Source organism: Pseudophryne corroboree, chromosome 10, assembly GCF_028390025.1.
Source record: "Pseudophryne corroboree isolate aPseCor3 chromosome 10, aPseCor3.hap2, whole genome shotgun sequence".
NCBI classification, from domain to species: domain Eukaryota; kingdom Metazoa; phylum Chordata; class Amphibia; order Anura; family Myobatrachidae; genus Pseudophryne; species Pseudophryne corroboree.
The window spans coordinates 296,089,213-296,102,532 of NC_086453.1; the positions used below are offsets into that span (position 1 = coordinate 296,089,213).

The 13,320-nt window shown below is 47.7% G+C and overlaps 1 protein-coding gene across 1 annotated transcript in view; it reads left to right on the forward strand.

Moving 5' to 3' along the window:
• DNAJC11 (DnaJ heat shock protein family (Hsp40) member C11) overlaps positions 1 to 13,320 on the forward strand; it is a 298,464-nt gene that overhangs the window by 90,385 nt on the left and 194,759 nt on the right. The window contains exon 2 of the mRNA XM_063943394.1: positions 7,393 to 7,522. Within this exon, the coding sequence (XP_063799464.1) occupies positions 7,393 to 7,522 (130 nt within the window). The remainder of the gene's footprint in view (positions 1 to 7,392; positions 7,523 to 13,320) is intronic.

Genomic DNA, 13,320 nt, shown 5'->3' on the forward strand with positions numbered 1-13,320 from the left:
CAGGGGAGCTTGCAGTCTAACTTCATTAGAACAATCTTGCACAGAGTAGTAGACAGAGACAAGTTAACCTATCATTAAGTTTTAGAACATATGGAGAAAGCCGAAAACACTTGCCAAAAACCTGCCCAGAATTAAGGAGAACATTCAGATCCCTTGCAGATTAGATTTTGGTTGCCTTCAGCACTGTGCCACCACGGTGCCCCCGAAATGCGACATGTGCTGTATTGGAATCAGGGGTAATGTTATATACAGGTGTGTCCTCAAACATTGCTGTTGAAGTTGCGTCATACAGCCCTTCTCGGCACACCAGAGTCCTGTGAGACTCTACATCTTTTTTCGCATCTTCTATCCACAAATGTGTCTTGGTTGCAATGCAAGTGATGCACCAAGAGACTGTGCAGAATAATTTGATATGCAACACTTGTATATCTGTGTGCGACTGACTCTCTGAATCTGCATAGTATGTGCTATGATGCTGCAGCCTTTTTCCATGCCAAGTTCCATTGTGCTACGATTACAGACTCGGACACACACAGATATACTAGTGTCCTTTATCAAATTGATTAGCAGAGCCTCCTGATGCGTCCTAAGGTGTGTACACATGGTGAGATTCAGGCTAACCCCAATTCTCACTATGCGACAGGGACTAAGTCAGTATCGCAAGCACATAATGACTCTGCTTGCGATACTGACTATGTGCGATTTTGGCTAAGTGTCAATTTTGACTATGCTTGCGATGCCGACCGCGCGGGACAATGCATCGACATCGCAAGGTGACTTTCACCTTGCGATCTGCACTAACTTTTCTTACGATTTTGACTATATAGTCAAAATCGTAAGAAAATATCTCACCGTGTGTACACGCCATTAGTCGCATCATGTTTCTCGACTTAGACTAATTAAAAAAATTAATATGTCACCCGCCAATAGCAGAGTTGCAAGAGACTTGGTGTCAGGCATCCTGTGCTGCGTGGCGTATTGAGACTAGATGTATCAGGACACGGGACCCGGTGGCTCACTCCCACCAGGCATCCTGTGCTGCGTGGCGTATTGAGACTAGATGTATCAGGACACGGGACCCGGTGGCTCACTCCCACCAGGCATCCTGTGCTGCGTGGCGTATTGAGACTAGATGTATCAGAACACGGGACCCGGAGGCTCACTTCCACCAGGCATCCTGCGCTGCGTGGTGTATTGAGACTAGATGTATCAGAACACGGGACCCGGAGGCTCACTCCCACCAGGCATCCTGCGCTGCGTGGCGTATTGAGACTAGATGTATCAGAACACTGGATCCGGAGGCTCACTCCCACCAGGCATCCTGCGCTGCGTGGCATATTGAGACTAGATGTATCAGGACACGGGACCCGGTGGCTCACTCCCACCAGGCATCCTGCGCTGCGTGGCATATTGAGACTAGATGTATCAGGACATGGGACCCGGTGGCTCACTCCCACCAGGCATCCTGTGCTGCGTGGCGTATTGAGACTAGATGTATCAGAACACTGGATCCGGAGGCTCACTCCCACCAGGCATCCTGTGCTGCGTGGCGTATTGAGACTAGATGTATCAGAACACTGGATCCGGAGGCTCACTCCCACCAGGCATCCTGCGCTGCGTGGCATATTGAGGCTAGATGTATGAGGATGCATCTGTAGCAGAGGGTAGCCCTTGTATATATTTTCTCTGACGTCCTAAGTGGATGCTGGGACTCCGTAAGGACCATGGGGAATAGCGGCTCCGCAGGAGACTGGGCACAACTAAAAGAAAGCTTTAGACTGCTGGTGTGCACTGGCTCCTCCCACTATGACCCTCCTCCAGACTTCAGTTAGAATCTTGTGCCCGGCTGAGCTGCAATATAAGACACCTTGGCTGGCAAATCTACACCATATATAGTCAGGAAGGCTATATAGGTGTTAAAAATACCCCTGCCAGAATTCCAGAAAAAGCGGGAGAAGTCCGCCGGAAAAGGGGCGGGGCCATCTCCCTCAGCACACTGGCGCCATTTTTCCCTCACAGCTCCGCTGGAAGGACGCTCCCTGGCTCTCCCCTGCAGTTGTCAAGCTACATAAGGGTAAAAAAGAGAGGGGGGGCGCTAAATTTAGGCGCAGTATATATAAAATAAGCAGCTATAAGGGAAAACACTCATTTATAGTGGGATCCCTGTGTTATATAGCGCTCTGGTGTGTGCTGGCATACTCTCTCTCTGTCTCCCCAAAGGGCTTTGTGGGGTCCTGTCCTCTGTCAGAGCATTCCCTGTGTGTATGCGGTGTGTCGGTACGGCTGTGTCGACATGTTTGATGAGGAGGCTTATGTGGAGGCGGAGCAGATGCCGATAAATGTGATGTCACCCCCTGCGGGGTCGACACCTGAGTGGATGGTGCTGTGGAAGGAATTACGCGACAGTGTCGACTCCTTGCATAAAAGGTTTGACGACATACCAAATGTGGGACAGCCGGCTTCTCAGCCTGTGCCTGCCCAGGCGTCTCAAAAGCCATCAGGGGCTCTAAAACGCCCGCTACCTCAGATGGCAGACACAGATGTCGACACGGATACTGACTCCAGTGTCGACGACGATGAGACTAATGTAACTTCCAGTAGGGCCACACGTTACATGATTGAGGCAATGAAAAATGTGTTGCACATTTCTGATGTTACCCCCGGTACCACAAAAAAGGGTATTATGTTTGGAGAGAAAAAACTACCAGTAGCTTTTCCTCCATCTGAGGAGTTAAATGAAGTGTGTGAAGAAGTGTGGGCTTCCCCTGATAAGAAACTGGCAATTTCTAAGAGGTTACTAATGGCTTACCCTTTCCCGCCAGAGGATAGGGCACGTTGGGAAACATCCCCTAGGGTGGATAAAGCGCTCACACGCTTGTCAAAGAAGGTGGCACTACCGTCTCCGGATACGGCCGCCCTGAAGGAATCTGCTGATAGAAAGCAGGAGGCTATCCTGAAGTCTATATATATATATATATATACACACACAGGTGTTATACTGAGACCAGCTATTGCTTCAGCATGGATGTGCAGTGCTGCAGCTGCGTGGTCAGATTCCCTGTCGGAAAATATTGATACCCTAGACAGGGACACTATATTGCTAACCGTAGAGCATATTAAAGACGCACTTTTATACATGAGGGATGCACAGAGGGATATTTGCCGGCTGGCATCTAAAATTAGTGCAATGTCCATTTCTGCCAGGAAGTTGTTCGGGGATGGTCTCTCGGACCTCGTTTCCACAGCAACAGCTGGGAAGTCTACATTTTTACCCCATGTCCCTCACAGCCAAAGAAAGCACCGCATTATCAGGTACAGTTCTTTCGGCACAATAGGGGCAAGCGGGTTAAGGGCGCGTCATTTCTGCCCAGAGGCAGAGGTAGAGGGAAAAAGCTGCAGCATACAGCCAGTTCCCAGGAGCAAAAGTCCTCCCCCCGCTTCCTCTAAGTCCACAGCATGACGCTGGGGCTCCACAGGCGGAGCCAGGTACGGTGGGGGCCCGTCTCAAATATTTCAGCAATCAGTGGGCTCGCTCACGGGTGGATCCCTGGATCTTTCAAGTAGTATCTCAGGGGTACAAGCTGGAATTCGAGACGTCTCCCCCCCGCCGTTTCCTCAAATCTGCCTTACCAACCACTCCCTCAGGCAGGTAGGCAGTGTTACAGGCAATTCACAAGCTGTATTCACAACAGGTGATAGTAAAGGTACCCCTACTTCAACAAGGACGGGGTTACTATTCCACAATGTTTGTGGTACCGAAACCGGACGGTTCGGTGAGACCCATTTTAAATTTGAAATCCTTGAACACATATATAAAAAAATTCAAGTTCAAGATGGAATCGCTCAGGGCGGTTATTGCAAGCCTGGACGAGGGGGATTACATGGTATCACTTACCTGCATGTCCCCATTTACCATCCTCACCAGGAGTACCTCAGATTTGTGGTACAGGATTGTCATTACCAATTCCAGACGTTGCCGTTCGGTCTATCCACGGCTCCGAGGGTCTTTACCAAGGTAATGGCCGAAATGAGGATACTCCTTCGAAAGAAGGGAGTTTTAATTATCCAGTACTTGGACGATCTCCTGATAAAGGCGAGGTCCAGGGAGCAGTTGTTGGTCGGGGTAGCACTATCTCGGGAGGTGCTACAACAGCACGGCTGGATTCTAAATATTCCAAAGTCACAGCTGGTCCCTACGACACGTCTACTGTTCCTGGGAATGGTTCTGGACACAGAACAGAAAAAAGTGTTTCTCCCGGAGGAGAAGGCCAAGGAGCTGTTATCTCTAGTCAGAGGCCTCCTAAAACCAAAACAGTGCACGCGGATCCTGGGAAAGATGGTAGCTTCCTACGAAGCAATTCCATTCGGCAGGTTCCATGCAAGAACCTTTCAGTGGGACCTGTTGGACAAGTGGTCCGGATCGCATCTTCAGATGCATCAGCTGATAACCCTGTCTCCAAGGACAAGGGTGTCTCTGCTGTGGTGGCTGCAGAGTGCTCATCTTCAAGAGGGCCGCAGATTCGGCATACAGGACTGGGTCCTGGTGACCACGGATGCCAGCCTTCGAGGCTGGGGGGCAGTCACACAGGGAAGAAACTTCCAAGGACTATGGTCAAGTCAGGAGACTTCCCTGCACATAAATATTCTGGAACTAAGGGCCATTTACAATGCCCTAAGTCAGGCAAAACCCCTGCTTCAAAACCAGCCGGTACTGATCCAGTCAGACAACATCACGGCGGTCGCCCATGTAAACCGACAGGGCGGCACGAGAAGCAGGACGGCAATGGCAGAAGCCACAAGGATTCTCCGATGGGCGGAAAATCACGTGTTAGCACTGTCAGCAGTGTTCATTACGGGAGTGGACAACTGGGAAACAGACTTCCTCAGCAGGCACGACCTCCACCCGGAAGAGTGGGGACTTCATCCAGAAGTCTTCCAAATGATTGTAAACCGTTGGGAAAGGCCACAGGTGGACATGATGGCGTCCCGCCTCAACAAACAGCTAGAAAAGTATTGCGCCAGGTCAAGAGACCCGCAGGCGATAGCTGTGGACGCTCTAGTGACACCGTGGGTGTACCGGTCGGTTTATGTGTTCCCTCCTCTTCCTCTCATACCAAAGGTACTGAGGATAATAAGGAGAAGAGGAGTAAGAACTATACTCATTGTTCCGGATTGGCCAAGAAGAGCTTGGTACCCGGAACTTCAAGAAATGATCTCAGAGGACCCATGGCCTCTGCTGCTCAGACAGGACCTGCTGCAGCAGGGGCCCTGTCTGTTCCAAGACTTACCGCGGCTGCGTTTGACGACATGGCGGTTGAACACCGGATCCTGAAGGAAAAGGGCATTCCGGAGGAAGTCATTCCTACGCTGATTAAAGCTAGGAAAGAAGTAACGGCAAACCATTATCACCGCATATGGCGTAAATATGTTGCGTGGTGTGAGGCCAGGAAGGCCCCAACGGAAGAATTTCAGCTGTGCCGTTTCCTGCACTTTCTACAGTCAGGGGTGACTATGGGCCTAAAATTGGGTTCCATTAAGGTCCAGATTTCGGCTCTATCGATTTTCTTCCAGAGAGAACTGGCTTCACTACCTGAAGTTCAAACTTTTGTTAAGGGAGTGCTGCATATTCAGCCCCCTTTTGTGCCTCCAGTGGCACCTTGGGATCTCAACGTGGTGTTGGATTTCCTAAAGTCACATTGGTTTGAGCCACTTAAGACCGTGGAATTGAAATATCTCACGTGGAAAGTGGTCATGTTGTTGGCTTCGGCCAGGCGTGTATCAGAATTGGCGGCTTTGTCATGTAAAAGCCCTTATCTGATTTTCCATATGGATAGGGCAGAATTGAGGACTCGTCCCCAATTTCTCCCTAAGGTGGTATCAGCCTTTCATCTGAACCAACCTATCGTGGTGCCTGCGGCTACTAAGGACTTGGAGGCTTCCAAGTTGTTGGACGTAGTCAGGGCCCTGAAAATTTATGTTTCCAGGACAGCTGGAGTCAGAAAGACTGACTCGCTATTTATCCTGTATGCGCCCAACAAGTTGGGTGCACCTGCTTCAAAGCAGACTATTGCTCGCTGGATCTGTAGTACGATTCAGCTTGCACATTCTGCGGCTGGACTGCCGCATCCTAAATCAGTAAAAGCCCATTCCACGAGGAAGGTGGGCTCTTCTTGGGCGGCTGCCCGAGGGGTCTCGGCTCTACAACTTTGCCGAGCAGCTACTTGGTCGGGGTCAAACACATTTGCTAAATTCTACAAGTTTGACACCCTGGCTGAGGAGGACCTAGAGTTTGCCCATTCGGTGCTGCAGAGTCATCCGCACTCTCCCGCCCGTTTGGGAGCTTTGGTATAATCCCCATGGTCCTTACGGAGTCCCAGCATCCACTTAGGACGTCAGAGAAAATAAGATTTTACTCACCGGTAATTCTATTTCTCGTAGTCCGTAGTGGATGCTGGGCGCCCATCCCAAGTGCGGATTGTCTGCAATACTTGTATATAGTTATTGTTTAACTAAAGGGTTATTGTTGAGCCATCTGTTGAGAGGCTCAGTTGTTATCATACTGTTAACTAGGTATAGTATCACGAGTTATACGGTGTGATTGGTGTGGCTGGTATAAGTCTTACCCGGGATTCAAAATCCTTCCTTATTGTGTCAGCTCTTCCGGGCACAGTATCCTAACTGAGGTCTGGAGGAGGGTCATAGTGGGAGGAGCCAGTGCACACCAGTAGTCTAAAGCTTTCTTTTAGTTGTGCCCAGTCTCCTGCGGAGCCGCTATTCCCCATGGTCCTTACGGAGTCCCAGCATCCACTACGGACTACGAGAAATAGAATTACCGGTGAGTAAATTCTTATTATTGTAACCTCATTGGCAAATTATAATCTCTGGTATTAAGAATATGATCAGGTTTCAGAGGAAAATGGGCCAAACCACTACTGAATATTTGCAGTGGCAGCGCTGAGACAGCATCTCATGGGGATGTGGTTACATTGCCAGCTGTCGGGATCCCAGCGGTTAGGTTGCTGACACCGGAATCCCGACACCTAACACTGTCGACACAGGCAATCCCGCAAGGGGCTTCGTTGCGCCCGCCCCCCCGCCAGCATTCTCGCAGTCGGGATCCCGGTGTCAGGATGCTGACCCCTGGGATCCGGACCGCAGGTCTCCCAGCCCCAACTCATCTCATGTACAGACATACTGTTTCACTCTCTTGTGAGCTCATTAGTTCAGGATAGGGATTTCCTTCTTGGTACACTACACAAAATGTATTTTCAATCCTTGGATTTTCATTATTGAGCTAAATGACACTAACCTGTACTGAAAGCTAATTAATACAAGCTATTGTGTCTCTGTAAGACTTACTGACCCTTTAAGGACATGGCTTTTGTTTTTTAGGCGACCCAGGAGGAGTTGAAGGCATCGTACCGCAGGCTGTGCATGCTATACCACCCTGACAAGCACAGGGACCCTGAACTGAAAAAGCAAGCTGAGCAGCTGTTTAACCTTGTCCACCAGGCCTATGAAGGTCAGTGGATATTTAAGATTTGCTAAAACTGCCTAGGTGGCAGATATTGAATTTTCTTGCAGCCCTTGAATTGTGTGTCTGGCAGGAGAGATGTTCCTTTGAGGTTTTTCTAGATGACGGCTAGTTTTGCACCTTTTGTCTTACCTAGGTCTCTCGGATCAATATCTGCTTCTGGAAATTAGAAATCTGCCTAATTATTGAAATGATTATTTTTAAATGGTGACAGGTCACTAATGTTCGGGTCGCAGAATTGGAAATCCAAGCCTTGGCCAGGCAATTATTCAAGCAAATTAGGATTCATTAACCCTATATCTGTATTTGTCATTCCCCCAAAAGGAGGTGGATTGAGATAATTCATTAGCTAATGGTGCCCGCACACGGTGCTAGGTGTGATTTGAGCCTATACAATGTGTGCTATGCGATTTGGACTAAGTGGGGTATGCTATTTGAACTACGGGGGTAATTCAGATCTGATCGCAGGAGCAAGTTTGTTAGCTAATGGGCAAAACCATGTGCACTGCAGGTGGGGCAGATATAACATTTGCAGAGAGAGTTAGATTTGGGTGGGTTATTTTGTTTCTGTGCAGGGTAAATACTGGCTGCTTTATTTTTACACTGCAATTTAGATTTCAGTTTGAACACACCCCACCCAAATCTAACTCTCTGCACATGTTATATCTGCCCCCCCTGCAGTGCACAAGGTTTTGCCCAACTTCTAACAAATTTGCTGCTGCGATCAACTCAGAATTAGGCCCTATATGCGATGTAGTACAAAACTACATGCCTGCACATACTATTTTGCCTTAAGATATGGACTAGACGGGAGCGCGCATCGCAAGGGACAATACACACAGTGCTATTTAAACTAGACGCAATGCTATTTGAACTAAAGGTCCAATAGCATGTGAGAATCGCACCGTGTGTGGGCACCACAAGGGCCATGTCACGTTATTTATTTATTTTTGTTTGTTTATGATGCACAGACACAGTTTTAGGTACAGGTTCTGTTTTCCAAACTGGTTCAGCTTACATTCTTTCTGTCGTCTGGTACATAGGTAAAAAGAAGTCTCTCCATGTCAGTATACTGTATGTAACAATGGGCTATTTCTTCATCAGTTAGTTGTTGTATACAGGTATTTACATTGTAATCTAAATGGCTTCTTTGGGAAATTAGTATAATTATTCTTCCTATGTGTGAAAAGAATAGAAAAAAAAAATCACTCTTCTGTTGTTACACTAGTTGTTTTGGGATGTAGTTATGTGACCGGCGGTCACATAACCTCCCCCTACATCCCGCCCCCTCACAATCCCGACGTGCGGCATGCCGACCAACGGGGACTATTCCCACTCGTGGGAATAGTATGAATAGAACTCGTGGCAAGCGTAGGTCGCCACCGAGTCCACACGGAGCCCTCATGGTGCACTTGCCCCCCCCGCCGGGATTCCGCTTCCGGGATCCTGGCATCGGTATGCTGGAGACCGCAGGTCACATATACTACAACCGTTGTTTTGTTTTTGTTTTTCTTTCTCTCTCATTCACCCTATTTCTGTAACATTATGTGTGTCTCTCTCTAATTCTCTGTGTCTCTCATTCTGTCTCTTTCGCATCCTCTTTGTTTCTTTCTTTCTTGGTCTCGCTCATCACTTTTTCATTCTTCCTTTTTCTCTTTCTCTGTTGCTCTCTTTCTCTTTTTCTCTCTCTCTCTCTCTCTCTATCTCTCTCTCTTATTAGGCCTGATTCATGTTTGTAAGTAAAGCAAAAAAGCAAGCAACTGAGCAAAACCATGTTACACTGCAGGTGGGGCAGATGTAGCATGTGCAGAGAGAGTTAGGTTTGGGTGGGGTATAATCGGAATTGCAGTGTAAAATAAAAGATGTCTATCAGCATGGTTCCACATACAAAGTTACTTGGTATATTTACAAACATGAATCAGGCCCATTCTCCCCTTCTCTCTCACTCTGTCTGTTTCTCATTTTCCCTGGCACTCTATCATTATATACTGTACCTCATTCTCTCTCTCTCTCTCTTTCTCTCTCTGAGCCTGGTTCAGGGGTGTGTGTAAAGCAATAGAAGCTGCAAACTTTGCCGCAGCTGCTGCTGGGAACGTATGATAATGCTAAAGCCAATGTACTGTCTACAGTGACGCTGCCAGCTGCAAGCTACCATTGTGCGCCCAAAGACGCACCATCGAGCTGACATTGGCCACACTGTCATCCTTCTGAGCCACCCTATGGGCGCCGGTGTCAGTAGAACTGCGTTTTTCAACGCTGTCCCTTACACCAATGTGGCCACCCCCTGTCTCACCAGCCAGGAAAGCTATCGGCACTGCATGGATCTAAATGTAGTTTCAATCTGCTCCCCCAGTGGTAACCATCGGGCCATATGCGCAGTTCGCCTCGGACCCAATCACATAAGTGCAACATGCACCCAATGTTTCTATCTCAGAACTCAGTCATTGGCTATTTCTCTGTCTCATCCCCCGACTCACGATTTCTCTGTCTGGTGCTCTTTCTTTCTTTCTTTCTTTCTTTCTTTCTTTCTTTCTTTCTTTCTTTCTTTCTTTCTTTCTTTCTTTCTTTCTTTCTTTCTTTCTTTCTCTTTCCCTCTGCCTCTTTCCCTCTGCCTCTCTTTCCTACTATCTGATCCTTACCCTCAGTCCTTACTCTTTATAGTTGCAGACTCCACAGGCTGATAAAAGTGATGACATCCGCGTCCTGCTGCGTGACCCCAGCCAGCTGGGTAAGGCTGCTGGTATCATCAGTATCCGAGGACACAACTCTTCCTGTCAAGCCTAAATGAATATATGTCACACTACTGTGGCTAGATTTGATTAAAGATCCTCTTAAATACAAGAGAAAATATATTTTCTCATTACTTTTGATGATTCAAGACGGAGTTCATTTATTTCTTATTTGTAACGTTTTCCCTTGTTTTGTTATTGTATGGAATATGCCAGGCAGTCTCCCTCATAGCCCCGTTGTTTCACCAATTGTTTTTGGAGCTGATTTGTTGTCCGTGGTAAAGCTACATTCCGACATTGTATGTGACTGCATGCACATAAACATAGGCCGTGTGCTTGCCGTGTAAAAATCAGCATAAATAAATAATAGTGAAGGTGAGCATAAGTGACTCCGAGCACCAGTCTACTGTCATTTCCTGCTAAAGCCTAGCTCCTTCTGAACCTCTGGATGTTCAGGCTATAGGCCAATGAAGCAGTGGCTTGGGCGTGGTTGCGCTCACTTGCCTAGTCCTTTGTCTCGCCCAGCTCCTAATCCCCCGGTTGTAGGCCCGTCACAGCAATTCCATTCCATCCAATGTCCACAAGGTGCCTCCAGACTGTGGCGGCTGCAGTTCCATTCCGCGCAGATGACCGCACGGTGCCTCCAGAACAGTCCAGTGCAGTTCATGCTAAAGTTCTAAACGCTCCAACCTTAAATGTGCAGCTACAAAATAGACCGTGTGCTGCTTTTTTTTATATCATAGTTTAATACACACAAGCAACCAAAATCTGAGGGGTGATATAAATGTTTTGAAATTCCAAAGCTGCATTCCAAAACCGTAATCCAGGGACCAGAAACTATTCAGAAGAAAAAGTGTTTGTACTGAGAAAATACTTGAAGCTGTAAGGAATCAATCCGACTTGCAGGTTATGAAGCTGCTGCAGGTGGTTGTAAGAACTGTTGTTTTGCTGCAGAAATGATCAGTTGGAGGTTTTGAACGGAGGTTATTTGTTCAGAATTGTATAAGTGAAGTTCAACGCAAAACCTGGCGATACAGAAGACATGGGGAGCCTTGAAAGGTCTTCCATACAGGCAGGGCTCATGTGGACTGCTAATGATGAAAATAGCTGCTTATATCCAGGAGAGAAAAAACAATGATATCGAAAGAGCTGGGTCACAGATAATTGGCTATAAAGCTTGACGTGAATGGTCATCTTTATTTTGTTTCTATTATTTTAGTAAAGGGGCCTAGCATATGCCTGTTCACCCTTGGCTGCCTGCTGCTCTGCCCCCACTCTGTCTTGTCTGACTCTACACTCCCCGCCCCCTGATCTGCCTTGTCCCACCCACCTCTGTCTGCTACTCCGCTCTGTCCTGCCTGCCCCTCTCTAACCCGCACTCTGTCCCGCTTTACCTCTCATCGCTCCATACTTACCTCCATACGAGTCCTTTCCTGCTGTGGTCTGTCCCTATGTATCCATATAGAAGACAAGACAGACCTTAGAGGATTAGTATGTAGATGGTGCCTACATATTGTGCCGCACTTTATTTTTTCCCTTATAGCTGTCTCTGACCTCACTGACACACATTACTGTTCATTGTGTCAGAGGCTATTTAAAACCTACTAGTAAACCTTTGGAGTGTTGGAGGAAAGTGAAGCACCCAGAAGAAGACACGCAAACAAGTGGAAAACATACAAACTCCACACAGATAGATAACGAAATCCATGACCGAGCACCTTACGACAGTAGTACTAGCCACAGTGCTGCTGTGCTGCCCTACTTTAGACTTGTAACCTGATATAGCCATCAGGCAAGGCCTTCCTTAATATCAACCCTAGATATATCTTATCACTATGCTGTTCACCGCCAGATGTATGATACAAACCCTCCCCCCTCCTCTCAGCAGATGACTTGTTTCCTAAGTTGTAGTGACCAATAGCAGCATACCTGTAGTCATTGCAGAGCCTTGTTTGGGTAAAATGGGGTGTGGTCAGTGTTCCAATGTTGGGTATGGGTCTTTCCTCCTAGATGTCACAGTTTGATTACTCCCATTTAGTCAACTGATATGGACATTGATTGTGAAGCGCACCTTCTAAATCTAAACGCTTGTTTAGTGATGAGATTTGGGAGCACGTGGTAGCCACATTATTATTCTCTTTTATTTATATGGTGTCATTAAGAGTCGGTAACACCATAGTGCAGGCATTCCTAACCTCGCTCCTCCAGCACACTAACAGTCCAGGTATTAGTGATATCCATGCGGGAGCAGAGATAACTTCATTAGTACCTCTGTCATTTTGATTTAACCATCTGTGCTCGAGCCTGGAAATCACTTAAACCTGCACTGCTAGTGGAGCCTTGAGGAACAAAGTTTGGAATGTCTGCCGTAGAGCAGCGGTAGCCAACCAGTAGCTCTTGAGCCACATGCGGCTCTTTCTTTCTTCAAATATGGCTCCTAAAACACAAAGTCACATGACCACAACAGATTCGGTAACCACTGCACTCCAGAAAGACACGCAGCAGAACTACGGGGACTTGGAACTGAGGGAGCCAGATACTAGAGATGAGACACGCACCAGCAAGTTGGGGGAAGCTGAAGTGACACAGCAGAGTGCTGGCTGAAGTGACAGGAGGGTGGTGGCTGGAGTGACACAGCAGGATGCTGGTTGGAGTAACATATGGGAGAGCTGGCTGGAGTGACACAGCAAGGTGCTGTCTGAAGTGACAGGAGGGTGCTGGCTGAGTGGCACATGGGGGAGCTGAAGTGTATTATGTGAATCGGGCTTTTACAATTATTTTATGTGGACGTGGCTTTTTCAATGTATTTTATGTTGGATCGGGCCTTTTCAGTGTATTTTATACCAGTGGCGTGGCCTAGCAGGCACAAGGCCATACCCCATTTCTCTTACGTCCTAGAGGATGCTGGGGACTCCGTAAGGACATGGGGTATAGATGGGCTCCGCAGGAGATAGGGCACCTAAAAATATTTTTTACTATGGGTGTGCACTGGCTCCTCCCTCTATGCCCCTCCTCCAGACCTCAGTTAGATCTTGTGCCCAGAGGAGAATGGGTGCA